This window comes from Oenanthe melanoleuca, chromosome 13 (genome assembly GCF_029582105.1).
Source record: "Oenanthe melanoleuca isolate GR-GAL-2019-014 chromosome 13, OMel1.0, whole genome shotgun sequence".
In the NCBI taxonomy this organism is placed as follows: domain Eukaryota; kingdom Metazoa; phylum Chordata; class Aves; order Passeriformes; family Muscicapidae; genus Oenanthe; species Oenanthe melanoleuca.
In genome coordinates, this window is record NC_079347.1 from 3,670,012 (window position 1) to 3,687,398 (window position 17,387).

Sequence of the window (17,387 nt, forward strand, 5' to 3'; positions counted from 1 at the left end):
CGCTGCTCGGGCACTGAGCGGCTCCCCGGGAAGGGGCACGGGGGGAGCGCTGGAATTGGACTTACTGGATTTACTGAGCCCTGGGAGTCCCTTCTAAAACATGGTTGTGATTCATTACAGGGAGCTTGAGCTCACACCCCCCACAGCTCGTGGAGCAGCCCGGCAGAGCTCCTTGCTCGCCACAGAAGCGGGGACACAGCCCTTCCCTCCACCCCCACACCGCTCTCTGCCTCGGAATCAACAGCTGCAGCAGGTGATCCAGTAGAATCCAGTGCATTTATTTCTTGCAATAACTGAATGGGTGTTATTCAGCTTTGGATTTTAACACATACAAATTAATTTTTGCAAGTTTAATGACAATCAGTACTAGAAGCAAATCATTGTATAAAGCTCATAGAAAAAAAAACAAACTAACAAAACAAAACAAACCAACATAATCTGTCATAAATCTTGGTTTTCCTGGAAAAAAAGAAACCAAAACAAAAAAACCAAGCATTCCAAATGAAGGCCTCGTGGAAGCAAGCATACCCCTGCTAGAAAAAGTTAGGAACAAGTCAGAATCAACTATCAGCATAGGCAGCTGAAATACAAGTATTCACTCTTCCTACAAGCAGCTAATTTAACTAGAGACAAGGAGTTTACAGGGCCTAATTAGCTGGGGAGGTTGTGAGAAACCCACTCCCCTGTCCAGGAGCACATTCTGAGTCTGATCTGCAGTCTGGGCTAAGGAATCAAGGTGCTGATGAGCCACCCCCTGCTCTGCAAACCCCCTGTAACCATCAACTGTTCCAGTGCAAATCGGAGTGAGTCCAGAGCAGGCATTAACACAAACCAAGAGCAATGGAAGACTCTGCCTTGGCTCTCCCTGCCCTCCCTGGAGTGCCAGCGCTGCAACCCCCAGGGAAAGGGAAGAGCAGGGTGCACATCAGACTGCAGATGTTGCTGTCTCCCTCCTTCAAGGGAGAATTGACTCAGCCTGGACATTACAAATGGAGAAGCAGCTTATGGCTGTTCCTAGAGGTCTAGTTAGACTACCAAAACTTCTAAATACAATCAATAAAGGCAAACACTGCTGAGCTGAGCGAGTCCTTCGCCACCTCCGTGTTCTGACCTGCTGCCCTGCCCAAACCTCTCCAAGAGTTACCAAGAGTGCTGTGGGATTCACTTGCTTCAGTTTGTATTCAGAACGTACAAAGTTGACAACTTAAAGCTTTATTGTAATCTGCAATAATATAAACAAGTGCTGAAATTCAGTCAATGTCCATCTCTGGAAGCTTCTTGTCGGTGGCTGTGGGGGCAGAGCCCTGCTCGGGGGGCTGGCTCCCGCTGCCGTCTCCCTGCCCGTCCAATGGTCCGTTGGCTTCCGTGGCCTTCTGCTCCTCCTTGGGCAGCTCCACCTTGGGTTTGGGTTTGTTCACTATGGGGTTACAGATACCTGCCAATTCCTAGGAAACACAGAAATAACACATCCTCAGAAATGGTTCTGTCCCCCACAGCCAAACTGTAACTTTTGAAACCACTGTTGGGAATACTCCAGTTGAGAGTTGATGTTCCCTGGTACTTTTGAGATTTCTGATAGAGCAACAAACACCAAAAGTCACTAAATACAGTGAGTTATGTAGAAAAACTTACTTTTGCTTTAGCCTGTATGTCTTTTGCTTTTATAACTGGGTCCAAAGTAAGACTCCTCTTGTTCTGAAGGTTGAGGTTGTTGTTCATCCACTCCATGGCTTCATTGGTGCTCTTCTCCACCTTTGCCACATCTGCTTCATCAAGATGTTCATACAGTTCATCCTGCAACACCCAAACAGGAGCACCCATGTCACTGTTTGAGCACAACCTGCATTCTGATTTCCTCAAAGCTTAACTTCAAAATACTAAAGACCATTCAGCCAAGAGCTGTTGTGGTTAACAAATCAACCAAATTGATCACACACAGGTCAGTTAGCAAAGACTGAAGTTCTCCTGCTGCTCCATGAGGAAATCAACACTTGATTAAAAAGAGACTGAGATGTTGCAAGGCCCAAAATCTGCTTCTGAAAATCTATTAAACATTAAGAACTCACAAGCCCCCTGGGAGGTTGCAACAGATTTTTGTCTGAAGCAGGTTACCTAAAATTCAGAAAATACATTGTACCATTTCCTTGCATTTTCCAGAAATTAAGTATGGAAATACCTTTGCTTTGAATCCATGAACAGCTTTCATGTATTGCTGGATTTGCTTCCCCAAGTCCTCAAATGCTTTTGGTCTTTCCTCTGATTCTTGGAATCTCACCTGAATAGGCTGACCCAGAGCCTGAAACAAAGCACAACAGAAATCAAAACTCATGGAGCATCACTGAGGGATCCTCAAGGTTTGACAGGATACATTAACTTTCCTGAACTCCTCAGAAATCTGACTCTCCCCTCAACATCAGGAAAGACTGAGCCTCCTTCAGGCCTGTTGTTACAGGTCTGTTGGGTATCTACTCCTCACACAGTTAAATTCCAAAGCAGGCTGTTTGTTACCTCAGAATCAGCAAACCCCAGACAGCTCCTCACTGGAGCAAAGTTCTCCAGCTTCAGTAAATTCCCACAGGAATGTAAGAACCACTTACTTTCAGTTCTGCCAATTTATCAATGTATATTTGTTTGGGCTGGTCTTCACCATCTTCATAAAGCCAAATCTCTGTATCTTCCAGCTTCAGTGTGAAACTGTTGCGATCCTGCAGCAATGCACACACAAAACAGGCAGGTGACATCCTTTCTTAGGTGACAAATGGCATTAAATGGTACCTGGAACCTTTCTGGAAGGGTTGTATTTTTAGAATATGAACTCTGTCTGGAACTCTATCCTATTTAAGTGAAAAATAAGAAATAAAAGACTCTTCTGTACAGCTTTGTGGTGGATTCCAGGTGTGTGACAGCTACAGTTAAAAATCAAATAGTGTCACATCAAAGGCTTTTTTGTCCCCTGCACGTTTTCATTGTCACTATGTGAGCAAGCCTGAGAACAGAGGGAAACTCTTCTTTAGCAAAGGTGCCATAAATGTCAACTGCCATGTCCCAGTTGAGCTCTGCAGACACCTGGCTGGCAAAGCTCCATTGCAGTCAATGGAGGTGCAGTCAGGTGTTCAGAGATTCATCCCTAAAAGCACAGTTAAATTTATTACACACCAAGCTCCCTCAGTGCAACAGAGAAAGCTGATTAATAATGCCAAGAGATTTTTAGGCAACCAGTTCAGATACAGGTGCCCACATTTAGCAGATTATCATCAGAGCCAGAAAGGTTACAATTATTTCTTCAAATTTAAAGTCTGAATATGTAATTTATGTAAATACAGTATGTGATACAGGTCAAGAGTATCCAGCTGCTGATTGCAGCACAATGTTTCAGGACAATCAAGCAGCAATACTCACATCCTCACTGACGAATTTCTCATAAACACCACAGAGCTTGTCTCTCATTTCGTACACGTACTCCTCCACTGCATTCTTGGCATCATTCCTCTCCTTCTCCAGCTTATCCTGCATTATCATCTTTCCCTGTGAACAAGGTGTCAAATTAATTGGCTAAAAAGCTCATTATTTCACATTTATTTCTGTTAGCAAAGGATCAAACCAGATCAAGATTTTGCAAACCTGTGATTTACAGAACTGCTCTAACACAGCACATGCCCCAACACTCATTTCAGTTTTGGTGTGATGTCCAGTACAGCACAGGAGAATCCTTCTCCAGCTGAGGAACCTCCACCCTGAGGGTCACCTGCACCTTGTACCTTGTGCAGATCATTCTGGAGGTACCCTGCAGAGCAGCTCCTGGGGAGTGTCAGCTCCCCTGGCCAGGAGCAGTGAATGTATTCTGCCTCCACGGGGCACTGTTGTTCACCTCTGACTTACAACTGCTTGTTTTACTCCTTTTAATCCTTTCCTTGACCATCCTTAACCATGTTTAATGAACAACAACATTTCTGGAGACCAGCAAGTGACATTTTTAGCTTGGGCAGGAAGAGTTTACCTCGTTCTCAATGAACAAGTTGAGCATGTCCTTCCCTATCTGCCACACCAGCTGGTTCTCGATGGGAAGGTCCACGGTGGTTGTCTTCACTTTGGCCTTCTTGGCCTGAGGTGGCTGATCCACTTTCTTGTCCTTTGAGTCAGCCTGACAAGTCTGCATTAAAAATATATAAATGCATTCATAGTAAAACAGCATCACTACTCAGTTCAAGGAGAGCAGTCAGGGTTTACAGGAAAATGGAGTTAGCACCTCAACAAGAGAAGCAAGCACTCCCTGCCATTCTGACACCTCAGCTGCTGCAGCCTGAGATAATTAATGCAGCCACTGACCTTTTCTGGGCACTGTCTGCACTCGTGGGGGAGGGTGCTCATGGCAGAACACTGTTCTAGTATTCAAGTTATTGAAAACCAGGTGATTATTTCTTCCCTGAACAGGAGAGTTCCCCCATTTTATCAGTGCTGGGTCACCTGACAGGTCTGCAGTTATCAGTTCCATTTTTGTCCTTTCTAAAGCTCTAATCACAATAGACCACCAGTGGACTAAAATAAAAGTTCAGCTTCCAGAACCATGACAAAGGCAGCAGATGTGCTCACACTCCTCATATTCTCAGGAATCTCATGAAAATAAAATCTCAAATGCTCCTGTTACCTCCATTTCTTCAGATTCTGCCTTATTTTCAGGCTGGGTTTGCTGTTGCTCTTCAGCCTTTTGTTGCTCCTCGTCTACTTGCATCTTCTGAAATTCAGAGAAATTCACACATTAAAAAAAAAATGCAGATCACTGCTTCAGTTCCCAGGCTGATCCCTTAACACCTCTAATGCTCTTTAGGCCAAAGAAACAGAATGAAAACTGAAGGAATAAATGATGAGTTCCCACTCTTTGCTCCAGCAAGCCACAGCTCCATCCTGGTTTCAAGAGATCTATCACTGGTGTAATACACTACAATGAGTACTCAATCCTTATTTCAGTTGGGACATGTCTAGCAAACCCTTACACAAGCCTGAGACCCTGGCCAGCTGTGCTTCAGGGGGATTCTGAGCAGCTGGGGGCAGTGACTCTGTTACCTCCTCCTCCTTCGCGTGCTGATCCGTCTCCATCGGCTCCTCGTTCTCATCAGATTTATGAACCTCCACCAGAGATGCACTTGACACACTGAAGATGCCATGGATATTTACTCTGACTTTGACTTTCACTTTGGAACTGGATCCATCTGTTTGAGGAGTGACCTTCTGAACCAAGAAGTGAGCTAAACAGAGAGAAAGAAACCAAACACTTTTGATGAACCTGAGTGCTGAATGCAAAGCAAACACAACTGCTGCTGACACAGCTCACTGCAATGTGCTCAGGGAATCTTAAAACCTACTCAAGTTGGACAATGCAGTTTTTTACTCAGCAATGCTGGGGCACAGCTATTGGGAATTCTTTATGTAAAACCTGGTGTAACTTTTATCAGAGTAAATGACTACACAACTCTTAGTGTACCCCTTCCAGGTTTGCTCCAGTATTAGGATTCTGTTTTTGCACATAAACTTCATGTTATTTCACCTGAAAATCCATTTGAAACATTGTCCTGAGAGCATCTGCAGTAGGCTGCGTGTCCAGACTACATAATCTTAGTTAAAGGTACAGAATGGTGCTGACCTATAGCAGGGTCTGGGTAAGGCAGCTCCTTGGGGGAACTGTAGTAGGCCTCCAGAGTGAAGGGCTCCTTCCTGTAGAAAGTGAGGACCTTGGAAAAGGGAGCAGGGTGGTTCTTGGGGAACACCTCACAGTCACTGCAAGAGAAAACACAGTCTGTGTTCAGTCTGACAACACAGCTGATAAGGAAACAAAACATTTCTAGATACTATTAGGGAAAACCTTCCTTAAGAAGTGACAAGACTGTCCTGATGTTTCAGATTAAGGAACACCAACAGCCATGCAGCAAGTGCCAAACTGCCATTCAACCTTGGTTTTGTTTTCTATCATCATTAACTTCAGAAGTATCAAAACTGGAAGTGTTAAGTGGGCATTTAATCCTGGAAATACCCTGTTCTAAGGGTATTTACTGATGTTTGTTATTTACCCTAATCATCACCAGGCATTTGAAGCTGTAACATGCAAGCAGATTGTACTGGTTTTACCTCAGGCCTTCCTCTGCTGGCGAGTTCCATCGCAAGGAGATGGGATATGGTATCAAATCTGTGATAGAAAACTCTCTCACTTTGAAAGCCGGGGACAAAATTGCACACTGCAAGAGCACAAAAGCCACATTACACGTTCAGACTTTAGGTGAACAAGCATTTCATTCAGCAAGCAGCTACTGATGCTGCCTAATATTCTCAGAGCTAAAACAAACACAGTTCTTACCTGCAGTGCACAGCCTCGTGCCACAGCCTCATCTGCATTCAGGGTCGTGCTGACTTCTTTGCCAAAAAATTTACTGATCTTCTCTTTTACGGCAGGGATTCTTGTGGTACCACCAACTATCTCTACTGCATAAATATCTTCTTTCCTCAACCCTAGAAAAGAATCAGACAATAGACGAAATGTTTCTCCTTCACATGAATACACTGACATCATAAACCAGAAGTTTTAATAGACCAACTTTAGGCTAAGTTCCTAAGCAGTAAAAATTTCAGCTCTTCACTTGAGCGAGAAAGTTTTTTAATCTTGTAACTCCAAAGCAAGAAGTTGTTGTTTGTGGCAAAGCCTTGTGCCCAACATGCAGAGCAAGCCTGCACTCTGGCTGGTTCCTGTGTGCATGCAGAGCACTCCCTCACCCCCCCCACTTACTGGCTTGGTCCAGCACGCTGCGAAGAGGAGGCTCCACTCTTGCCAGCAGTCCTTCACACATCTCTAAAAATTTGCTTCTGTTGGAAGAAGCCATAAACAAAGCTCCAGCACACCATAAGCAACATTGCAAACAACAGGATGCTGAAACTGAAGGAATGCCACTTTCACTGTGTACTGCAGTTTTTTCTCTCCCCCAGTCCTAGCTTTATACTTGACTATATTCTCCCAGACAAAACCTGGTTCCAGTAACCCTGGCATCCTTGCAACATTCCCACCCCTCCCTCCTAACTCCTGAACAGGCTCCAAACCTTTTCATTTCCAGCAGCATTTCTGCACATGTTGTTCTTTGATTTCTCACCTCCCTGCAGTCCTAAGAGCTGACACTTCATACTAAGTTTTTAATTGCCTGAAGGGCACTCTATGATTCCCCTTGTAGAGGAGCCAAGGTTACCTGTTCATGGTTCCTGACACATCTATGTCATTCATGAAGCACTCTATGTTCATGGGCAGGTCAGAGGCATTGGCACTCATCAGCTTCTTCAGCCTCTCACACTCCTGGTACAGCCTCAGCAGTGCTCGGATCTTGGACTTTATGTCAAGTTTGTATTTCTTCCCAAACTCCTCACAAAAGTATTCCACCAACACCTCATCAAACTTCCTGCCTCCAAGGGTTGTATCGAAGGCTGTAGCAAGAACCTTAAAGGAAGAGAACCCTTCAGTTACAATACAATGTGCCATTACCCAATGAAAGCAATTAGCAGTTAACATCACAGCAGTGCTTTGTTTCAAATACAGTTCAACTCAAAGTCAAAGAAATCATTCCTGGAATGAGGTGACAACTGCTTTAAAAGGAATTCAGGGAGATAGGGCAGGACTTAGCAACACAATCTGTTCCATAGCTTGTGCTGGGAGCAGATCTCTGTTTCCAAATTCTGCTTAGCCACTGCCAGTTTGAGTCATATCCCAGTTTAATATTTGATGCCGCCCTAAGGGTGGAACGTATTTACACCAAGCTAAAAATAAAACAGGAAGAAAATAAATGATATTAACTCTTAAAACAGGTGCTCCTTTTTCATGAAGGAATTATCTGCAAAGAACACCTGTAGCCCACCCACCTCAGCTCATTCTGCTCTGTAAACACAGCAGTTTATGTTTTTTAGGAACAGAAACCATTACTCAATACTCCTTCAAATGGCTTTGGCCTCTACACTGTCTAAGAGCCCTGCACTCTGGACCTCAAAGCATCCCTTCCACACTGCCATGGCTTGCAAGTTTAAAAAACAAATCCGAGAGAAACACAAAGGTTACATTTCTTCACTAAATAAAACTATGAGAAATGAATGCTGTCAGAACATTTCTCTGCATTTCATTACCTCATGCTTTAAATCTTGCACCTGTTTCTCCAGCCTATCATGAGAAAGGTATTGTAACTGCCAAGCCCCAATTATAATAATAAATAATAATAAAAAAGTGCTGGTAAGAAATGTTAATAGTTTCTTGCAAACAGCAGTGCTTTGGCAGTGTGCACTCAGAAATACATTGTCATCTGCTGAGCTTCCACTGGCAGCTTAAAGCAACCAGGAATGTTTCCTCTCTTTACATGAGCACCACAGTGAGGGTTCAGAAACAATGTGTGCCACTTACACCACTGCAGGAATTCCTGCTTTAACACCAGATCTCATGACTGAACTGGAGCATTTTTTTGAAAGCAACACAGTCAGATATGACAATTTCTGAATAAACCATTTAATCCAGGTTTTTTTATTCTTTGCTAAAGTCTGCTGATTAAGACATCTTTGCTTGCTCCACACAGTGCTCAAATGCTCTCTAGCTCCCTGCCCCACTTTTTGCTCCAAAGTGCAATTTTAAGAATATGAACTGAGCTGTGTGGATGCCCCTCTGTGAAACCAGGCAGGCTTGCCTGCCACAGTCCATGGACGTGCTGATGAATGTTCTACAGATAATTGAAATGGATGTGTAACAGCTTCTTTACTTTCAGTTTGCCTTTGTTGAATGCACAAACAGAAACTTGATATGCAGAATGCCCCATGTCCACAAAAACAACGTTCCGTGGCTTTTCTTCGAAGGCAGGCAGGTCTTGCTTATAGATCCCATATGCAAGGGCAACTACAGAAATAAAAGTATAGTTAGGACACAGAGGTTTGCAATTATCAAGAAATTAGTGGTAATCAGGAATCAGCATTAGCATTTCATTGTGCTTCTCAAGCTGCAGACACTGCATAAAAAAAATTCCCAATGCTAAAGAAACACAGAAGAACCTTAAACAGCACCAGCCCCTCCCTCAGCTGCAATAAAACAGATATCCTCTAGATATCTATGCCTTTGTAAAGCAATGAAAAAACAGAATTTAAGAAACTTCCTGATTCACTCAATTTCAGTTCTATTTCAAGTGTATAAAACCAGCTGTAGTTCCAGAAAGCAAGGCTCCTTTGATGTAGTAGAACTGCAACACTGAGTGAGGGAGAAGAAGGAATTACCTGCAGTTGTTTCATTGATTAGTTTCAGACAGTTGAGACCAGCAATCTGGGTAGCATCCATCACAGATCTCCTTTCTGCATCTGTGTAGAAAGAAGGAACCTGCAAGGAGGTCAGAGAGCCAAAATTAACATTTACAGGAGCCACCTTCAGAAAACAGTTACCAGGGTAAACACTGAGCTCATGGAGCACGGCTGAGGCCTCCTTCAAATGCAGGGCTCATTTCAGTTGCAAGAGACAAAAAGTAAAAAATAAAAAACTTTACATAAAGACAAAAGTTCCTTTTTTCATTCCATATCACAAGCCACTCATTTTTGGAGCACATCATCAGAAACGAATATCAAATATTATTGATGCTGCTAACAAGCAGCAATTTAGGACCATGATGTAAGTCTAGTTTCCAAGAGGTGAAGACTCAGTTTAAACATTCAAGTTTGCTGGCCAATGGAATCAGATTTAATGTAATGCTGCAGCCATTCCAGCTCAGACAGTAACTAAGTTAATTAAGTGTATTGTGGTGGATTCCATACTTACAGAAACAACACAATCAACCACAGGCTTCTTAAGCGCATTCTCAGCGGTCTCCTTTAATTTGGTCAGAAGCATTCCTGTCACCTGTTCAATTGTAAAGTTTCTTTCTTCTTCCATATACATGGCCTTCAAATAAAAATTGTGCACACTCATTACACTGCAGTAGAACCCATGCACCATCCCATTATCAGCCCTTTATTCCCTTCTCTGTTAAGGCTTTCCATTCAAAAGAGAACACAAACTACAGCAAGCAGATTCAAAACAGGGAAATAAAAGGAAACTTTATCAGTTTCCTCCTCTGGCTCTTTCTCTAACATGCCAGACTTACCTTGATGCCAGTTGAGCCTGTTGGCAGCTGGACAAGTTCATAGGCAAGGCTTGCTTTTTCAGCTTGAACAAAGGGATCTGAGAATGCACGACCATGAAATCTTTTAAAACTTTGTACTGTATTCTTTGCATTTGAAATAACCTAGAGGAAAAGAAATCTTTAATACAACGTGGCAGGGGAACATCTGAATTTCAAACAGAAGACAGAGTTTTGTTTTCATGCTTCTCCTGCCAGAGTACTCTTGTCATTTGTATCTTAACAGTATCTGAACAGGTGCTGGGAGGCAACTTCCCTCTGGTTGCTCACGGAACCTACAGGAATTTGAGATGGAAAATAAAATGTACACTAAAAACCGAGCCAAGTCTATAAAATATTGATTACAACAGCACTCAAATTTCATAGCATACGTGTAGGAAACTCTTCAGAAAGAGTTAGCAAAACCTCTCTCCCACTTACCTGTTCTCTACCCCCTACCTTTATACAACCAGTGATTGCCCAAACATAACAAGCACATGGATGTAAACTCCAGCTCAGGTTCATCACATGCACATGACATTCAACACACAGATACTGTCACAAAACAGCTCAAGGACCTGCTCACAAAGCTTTAAAAGGTCAGGAGGTCCCCTAAGATGATACTGTCACCTTGACTGAAGTGACAAAAGGCAGACTGACTTTCATGGCCTGCAGAGATCAGCACAGAGAAGTGAAAGCCCATCCCAGCTGGCAGCACAAGTGAAGGGAACTGTGTCACTGACAGCAGAGCGAGGCACACACTGAAACCACAGCACTGAGAGCAGACACTGTTCCACAGAGCATTACCTGGCAGGGGGCTCAGGCAGCTTCTACTCCTAAGTAACTTGGGCTGGATGTTCTCTAAGTTTAGTCTGTGCAGGACACACTCATCTCTACAGGGCTCTGCACCAATGGATTTCGTTAAGCTAAGCAGCCACTCAATTCCAGAAAAAACAGCTGTGTTTGGTTCTAGTACAGTTGTGCTGTTCTTGAATAACATGGCTGTGTCCAGGCATTTCTGTATTTTAGATAAAGAATCTTCACACACATCTCTAGGCTTTTTAGACTAAGAAAAGCCAACTGTTTGACTAGTCACTTCCTGCAGAAGACTTCAAAAAAATAAATAATCTTTTATAGGGGTTACTTACACAGCAACATAAAATCTGATCCAGCAGGACCCAAATACCACAAGTAGGACAAATCAGCTTAATTTCTTCTCACTCCTTAAATCACATTTACCTGCCTACAGCAACAGAAACTCAGACTATGGGCAAGAACACCCAAGAGAGATATTTAGGTTGTAATTCAGCCACAAAAGGTCAAGAAAGCTCTGTCTATTTACACTGAAATGTGCCCCCTTTCTGCCTAAATCATGCACTTAATGGAATTCTATAGGACAGAGTCACGTAATTAAAAGCCATCATAGAGCACAGGAACTGGAACAAGCTAGGGCAGGGTGAAGCACCACTGCTTAACTTTAGAATTTATGTTTGCAACTTGAAAAAAATAATTAGCAGTTAAAAGAATTCCTTAAGAGGAATTCTTCTGTACAATTCATTATGCAGCCCATGGTGAACAGCTGAGGGCAGCTCAGCTCAGGGACATCTGTTATGTGCAGTGTCACTCTGCTGCTCTGGAGCTGCTCTACCCAAACCCACACTCACCTGGCTCTTAGCTGCAGCACCAATGGAACGGTTCTTGGGCCCAAAGGATATACAGGCTCTGCAAGGAAAACAGCAGTTCAGTCAGTGACTCTACAGCTGCACATCTTTGGGATAAAAAGTACTGATACTGCCCAAAAGATTACTGTAATTAATATGATTAAGTGCATTTAAAAAGTTGGTCACTCGCTGCAATGTGTGCATGGAATGTTCTGTGGATTCTGGGAAGAGCAGGAACTGTAACTGCATTTACACAGCAGCAGTGGTCCCTGCAGAACAGCACTAACCCCAAACTCATCCATGCTCCTGCAAGCTTCCCATCCAAGCACTGCCAGGCAGCCTCACCTCTGACTGCCTGTGTGTGTGATGCACTCAGAGGAAAGCTGGCTGCCATTAACACAGAAACATCCGACTGCTCAGCAGACAAGCACAGGGTCACTCAAGGAAATCGTTCCTACACGTCTGCAGCAGATGCTAACTAAGCTTTCCAGTTTTAAGGAAAACCCTTCCAGGGCAGGAAGAAACTGCAGAGAAAGATTGGTCTTTCAGAGTTTCATCTGCACCCACTGAAATAACATGGAGCACAGAAAAAGAAATTATGTTTTACTTCCCCTTGCTTTGTGACAGCCTGCAGTTCTGAATAGAGAAATTCTCCTTTTGGAAGAAATTCCTTGGCCGATTAAGCCTCTCCATTTACATATTTAACAAACTGTAGGAGCTCTAGCAAAACAAAATCCAGCCCTCTAATCCAAGCAGCTCATGCCACTGAGGTAAACTTGGAGGGGGGAACCCTGCCATTAGGCAAGCAGATCTTTACTGCTCACACAACATACCAAAAGTCTAATTAAGCTGCTCTCCATGCAGCAGATTAAGAATCTACTTTAGAGCAGGGTGATGCCATAGGGCTGCCAGAGGAAACATTCCAGTCCAGCCTGAGGTTTGGAATTAGGTGTTCCAAGCAGAAACTGTCAAAACCAGACCTGAAGGATGGGGTGATAGAACTGCATCGGGTTTGTATCTTCTTCCAATTATTAACAACTTCACAAATGTAACAAGGCCTACTCTAAAGTATGTGCTGAAACAGAATTAACATTCCTGAATAAATCTGCAGTTGTTTGAAACAACTTTTCATGAGGTAAGTTAAAAAAACAAAAATAAGTTTGTGCTTTGCAGACCCTCAGACCCACACCAGTGGAACAGGAGGTAAAAATCTAAAGAGCCCAGAGCAGAAAGCTGGTTATTAATTTACTCTTGTCTCCTGACAGGAATTAAGGCATTAATTTTTGTCCCTCTCTTGGACAAAAAAAAAATTCCAACTACTTTCACTACTGAATTCACAAACCAAGATCCCCTCACCAACACAAATGCACTAATTTAGATGAGAGCCTTGACAGGGACCCAGCACAGAGGTGAGTGAAACGAGGAAGGAGGGAGAGAAGGAAGAATTTTCAACCAGTGTCATTCCCCAAATCCATTCACAAGAAGCAGTAAACTCATAAAATCCAAATGACACTATTACACAATTTCTGGAAGCTGAATAACTAACCAGTGCATTTTATGCAGAAACATTGAGTGAAGGTCATCAGAGGACTAATGAAACAACTTAAAAGTTAAAATCTCTGCTTCACGTACCTGGAGGCACCTCCTGACCCTCCCAGCACTGCCACTTCCTGGGAAGTTCCCTGTCCCTGACAGTTCATGCACTGATCACCAGCTCCAGGTCAATCACAATGATCTCATTTAACTCAAGGGATCATCCCATAGAAATAATTAATTAATTTTCCTCTCAGATTCCACTACCTTCCTCTCTACCCTCTCCATGTCCAAAGACAAACACAGTTTGCACAGCTTTGGGATGTACAAGTTCAAATTTTACAGCATTCCAGAAGAATGCAAGGAGCAGAGCTGAAAGCAGATTCTGTGGGAGTGCCATCTGTGCCACTGAACTCAGTCCAATGCCCTCGGTGGGGTTTATTTTAATAATACAAATTATTACAGTAACACATACAAACCCCAGTGCTTAACCCTGACCAGGAGCCAGTGCCTGAGGAAACCTGTCAACACCTTGCATGACTTCCCCCTCTAACAACTGCTCTGCACTGACTTTTTGAACCAAGCCTCTGATTCCAAGTCACTTAAAAACCATGCAGAAGTTCTTTTAATAGAAGGGTCTGCTGGCAGAATGGTTTTCTGCATTCCCTCAGAACACTACCTGGAGATTAAGTCCTGTTAAAAACCTCTCATTTTCATTATGATCATTTCTTCCAATTTCATTCAGGCTCCCATAACTGAATTATTTCCCAAGAGATGCAGTGTGTCAGATATTTTATTTAGCTCATCTCCTTCAACAAGGGAGATTTGTGCTCACATCTCAAATACATAGATATATTTATCAGCAGAACTTCACCTCCCTGAGTGCCAAATACAGCTATTAGAGCACAGCTCTGATATTCTCTACATTCAGTATTTTCCCAGTACATCTAACCTTTAAACTTCCACATTACTGAGAACACTTAAGAGAACTCCAGATACTCGAGCACACATGCTGAATTCAAAATTTCCTCCTCCATTTATTCATTGCTTAGAGACAGGAGCAATCAAACAGTGATGTATTGTCTAATGAGCAGCAAGGTCACTCTGGGCTTTCTGAGGTGATGAGAGGGATCTAAAAAACCCCAAACACCAAAAATTATACAATTGTCTCACTGAGACAGCTACTGCAGGATCTGCTTAAACAAAGCCATACTGCAACAGAGGGGAAGCTCCAGAAACACTTCTAGAACAGCTCTCCCCAGGTCTGATGCCCAATCCTTGATTCAAATTCTTTTTCCACTTTCATTTTGCAACTCTATTCATAGAGTTTTATTCCAGTTCTCTCTCTCCTTCTCAGGAAGTTCCTTAATTCATGGAGGCAATGCACCCTCCTGTTGAGAATGTGGTAGGAGGGACCATTACATGAGCAGGGCTAGAATATACTGATCACATTGTATCATGGAATCACGGAATGATTTGGGTTGGGAAAGACCTTAAAGCTCATCTAGTGCCACCCCTGCCATGGTAGGGACACCTTCCACTGTCCTTCCACACTGTCCAGCCTGGCCTTGGGCACTGTCAGGGATCCAGGGGCAGCCTCAGCTGCTCTGGGCACCTGTGTGAGCCCTGCCCACCCTCCCAGGGAACAATTCCTGCCCAATATCCAACCCAAACCCCCTCTCTGTCAGTTTTGAAGCCATTTCCCTCGCTCTGGCACTGCAGGCTGCTGAGCAGCTTTCCAAACTCTGACCAAGGACAAACCACGGGGCTCACACCGAGCCCAGCCCTCCCCGGGACCGCAGGGCAGCGACAGCCGTGCTACCAGAACACGGCCTGTGAGACACAGGGAATAAAGTCTGGCACTTCCAGCAGCCGGGGATGCTTTTCTCCTCACAGCCCCCAATGGCAAGAGCACAGCCCCGCCTCGGGGGGACAAACCGGCCGTGCCGCCCCCGGAGCTGAGGGAGCCGGGGCTGCTCAGCCTGGAAAGGAGGAGAATGTGCGACACCTCCGAGCGACTGAACGGGCTGAAGGAAACCGGAGAGGGGCTCTGCATCAGCAACTGGACTGACAGCACAAGGGGAACGGCTCCAGACTGAAAGGGAAAATTAAAATAAGGTAGAAATTCTTTCTGCGAGGATGAGGATGCAGCGGCACTGATTGCCCACAGAAACTGTGGCTGCCCCATCACTGGAAGTGTTCGAGGCCAGGCCAGACGGGGTTTGCAGCAACCTGGGATAGCGGCAGGTGTCCCTGCCCATGGCAGAGGAGTAGAACTGGATGAGCTTTAATGTCCCTTCCAGCCCCTTAACATCCTGGAATTCTGTGATTCTACGAAAGGCAGCTGAGCGAGTCTCTCCTCAGTGTCTGCCGCGCTTTACCGCTTTTCTTTAAGCACTTTACACCTCCGCTCCTCCCGGTCCCGCCGCTTCCCTCCCTCCCGGCCCCGCCACGCCGGGGCCCGCGGGGGCTCTGCCGCCGCCTCAGCGCGGCTCCGGCGCTCACTCACGGCGTGCTGCGATCGCTGTACTCGTTGGCGACAGTCTCGATGCCGCCGGCGCGGGCCACGGCCACGTAGCAGCTCTGGAAGCCCAGGTCGATGCCCACCACGGACATGGCGGCGGCGCTGAGGGGGAGCGCGGCACCGGCAATTCTCGAAAGATCCCGTCGGGCCGCGGCCGCGCCGGCGCCGAGGGGGCGAGATCTCGCGAGAGCGCGGGAGGGGCGCGCTGAGGGCGGGAGCGCCCCGCGCTCGGCCCTTCCCCGAAATGATTTATTTTCTCCACAGTGATTTATTTCCTTCCCCACAGGGATTTATTTCCTTCCCGAGCGCCGCGGAATGGCGGAAAAAGGCGATAAAGTCCCAGCTCGGCAGCTGTGCCAAGCTCGCTGGGTTACTGCCCTCAGGCCGGGCCGGCCGGTGCCGCAGAAAAGCCATTTAGTGAAACTTTCCTTGCCCGTGATGTGACACCTGAGGGTGACAGCTGTGGATGGGAACAGCACACACACCGCGAGATTTAATGGTAATAAAAACACCGTTTCTGCAAACACGGTTTTTGCAGGAAAGGATTTAAACGCCTCCTTGGAATTTTTATTCGGCGATTGAGCCATCCCTGGAGATGGCCAAGGCCGGGCTGGATGGGTTTGGAGCAGCCTGGGGCAGGGGAAGGAGTCCCTGCCGTTCCTGGGCTGGAGGGCATGGGATTTAAGGTCCTTTCAACCCAAACCGGGCTGGAGTTCGATATTCTGATTCACAGCAGAAAGCCCAAGGCTGGGTTTGATGATCCCAGGTTAAAAATTCAAGGTGTCATAATTTGAGATTGCATTAAAGGATAATTTTATACCCCCTGTGCTCCCAGTAAAATTCAGCATATGATTGCTCTGTGTCCAGTAGGATTTACAGTACACTTGGTCTATAATCACCACAGAATATTTTAATATCATTATATCTCACTGGGGCCCTCTTGCTGCAGTTTGGATGAGCACAGACACATTGTGTTTTCCAGGGCAGTGTTTGGCCACCAAGTGCTTTGTGGGCGTGTGGGAGAAAAAGTCCTTTTAAGGATCAGGAATTCCTAAAGAGCTAAACAAATAACAAAACAAAACAAAAATTTAAGTCCCTAGGAGTTCCTGGGGCATTCCATGGTCCCAGCAGTGGAGGTGGAGTGGACACTGCAGCTGCTCCCCTCAGCAGCGTGAAAGGTTCTGCCAAGGGAATCATTTTGGGATAAAAGCACGAGAGATTGGATCCATCCTAACACAAACCTAATCCTGATACTTACGAGTTTTGTGAAACTGAATGCTTAGGAATACTTTTAATCCCACAGTGAAACCCGTGTGGCAGTGCAGTGTGTCACAGACAGCGAGTTCTGAGTGACACAGAAACCACACCCAGAGAAACTCCACAGTGCAGCAAGGACTCCTGCCCCAGAGCCACTGCCTGGCTGGGGAATTGCAGCATTAATTGCATATTAATGAAGTGTTTGACCTCGGATGTCCTTGAGGAACAGCCCCAGTGGCTGCTCCAGCTGCCTTTTGTATTTTTTGTATT

At 45.0% G+C, this 17,387-nt stretch overlaps 1 protein-coding gene across 1 annotated transcript; it reads right to left on the reverse strand.

Annotated features, from left to right (window-relative positions):
• Window positions 1–1,196: 1,196 nt before the first annotated feature.
• Window positions 1,197–16,096, reverse strand: HSPA4 (heat shock protein family A (Hsp70) member 4). The gene is made up of 19 exons (XM_056502034.1): window positions 15,846–16,096; window positions 11,807–11,864; window positions 10,128–10,268; window positions 9,803–9,925; window positions 9,271–9,370; window positions 8,766–8,899; window positions 7,224–7,468; window positions 6,773–6,849; window positions 6,347–6,498; window positions 6,121–6,227; window positions 5,639–5,772; window positions 5,062–5,243; window positions 4,646–4,732; window positions 3,998–4,150; window positions 3,400–3,525; window positions 2,598–2,705; window positions 2,177–2,296; window positions 1,633–1,794; window positions 1,197–1,445 (listed from the first exon to the last, which is right to left on the reverse strand). Exons 1-19 carry the CDS (start codon window positions 15,950–15,952, stop codon window positions 1,251–1,253), a joined length of 2,511 nt encoding a protein of 836 aa, XP_056358009.1. The 5' UTR covers window positions 15,953–16,096; the 3' UTR covers window positions 1,197–1,250.
• Window positions 16,097–17,387: the final 1,291 nt, after the last annotated feature.

Bases quoted from the DNA above. Each gene is read 5' to 3' on its own strand.
- HSPA4 (XM_056502034.1), bottom strand. From the start codon at position 15,952: ATGTCCGTGGTGGGCATCGACCTGGGCTTCCAGAGCTGCTACGTGGCC. The intron at 6,850-7,223 runs GTAACCTTGGCT...TTCTTCCAACAG, and splicing joins GTGTCAGGAACCATGAACAG to AAGCAAATTTTTAGAGATGT. The intron at 1,795-2,176 runs GTATTTCCATAC...TGGGTGTTGCAG, and splicing joins TTCATGGATTCAAAGCAAAG to GATGAACTGTATGAACATCT.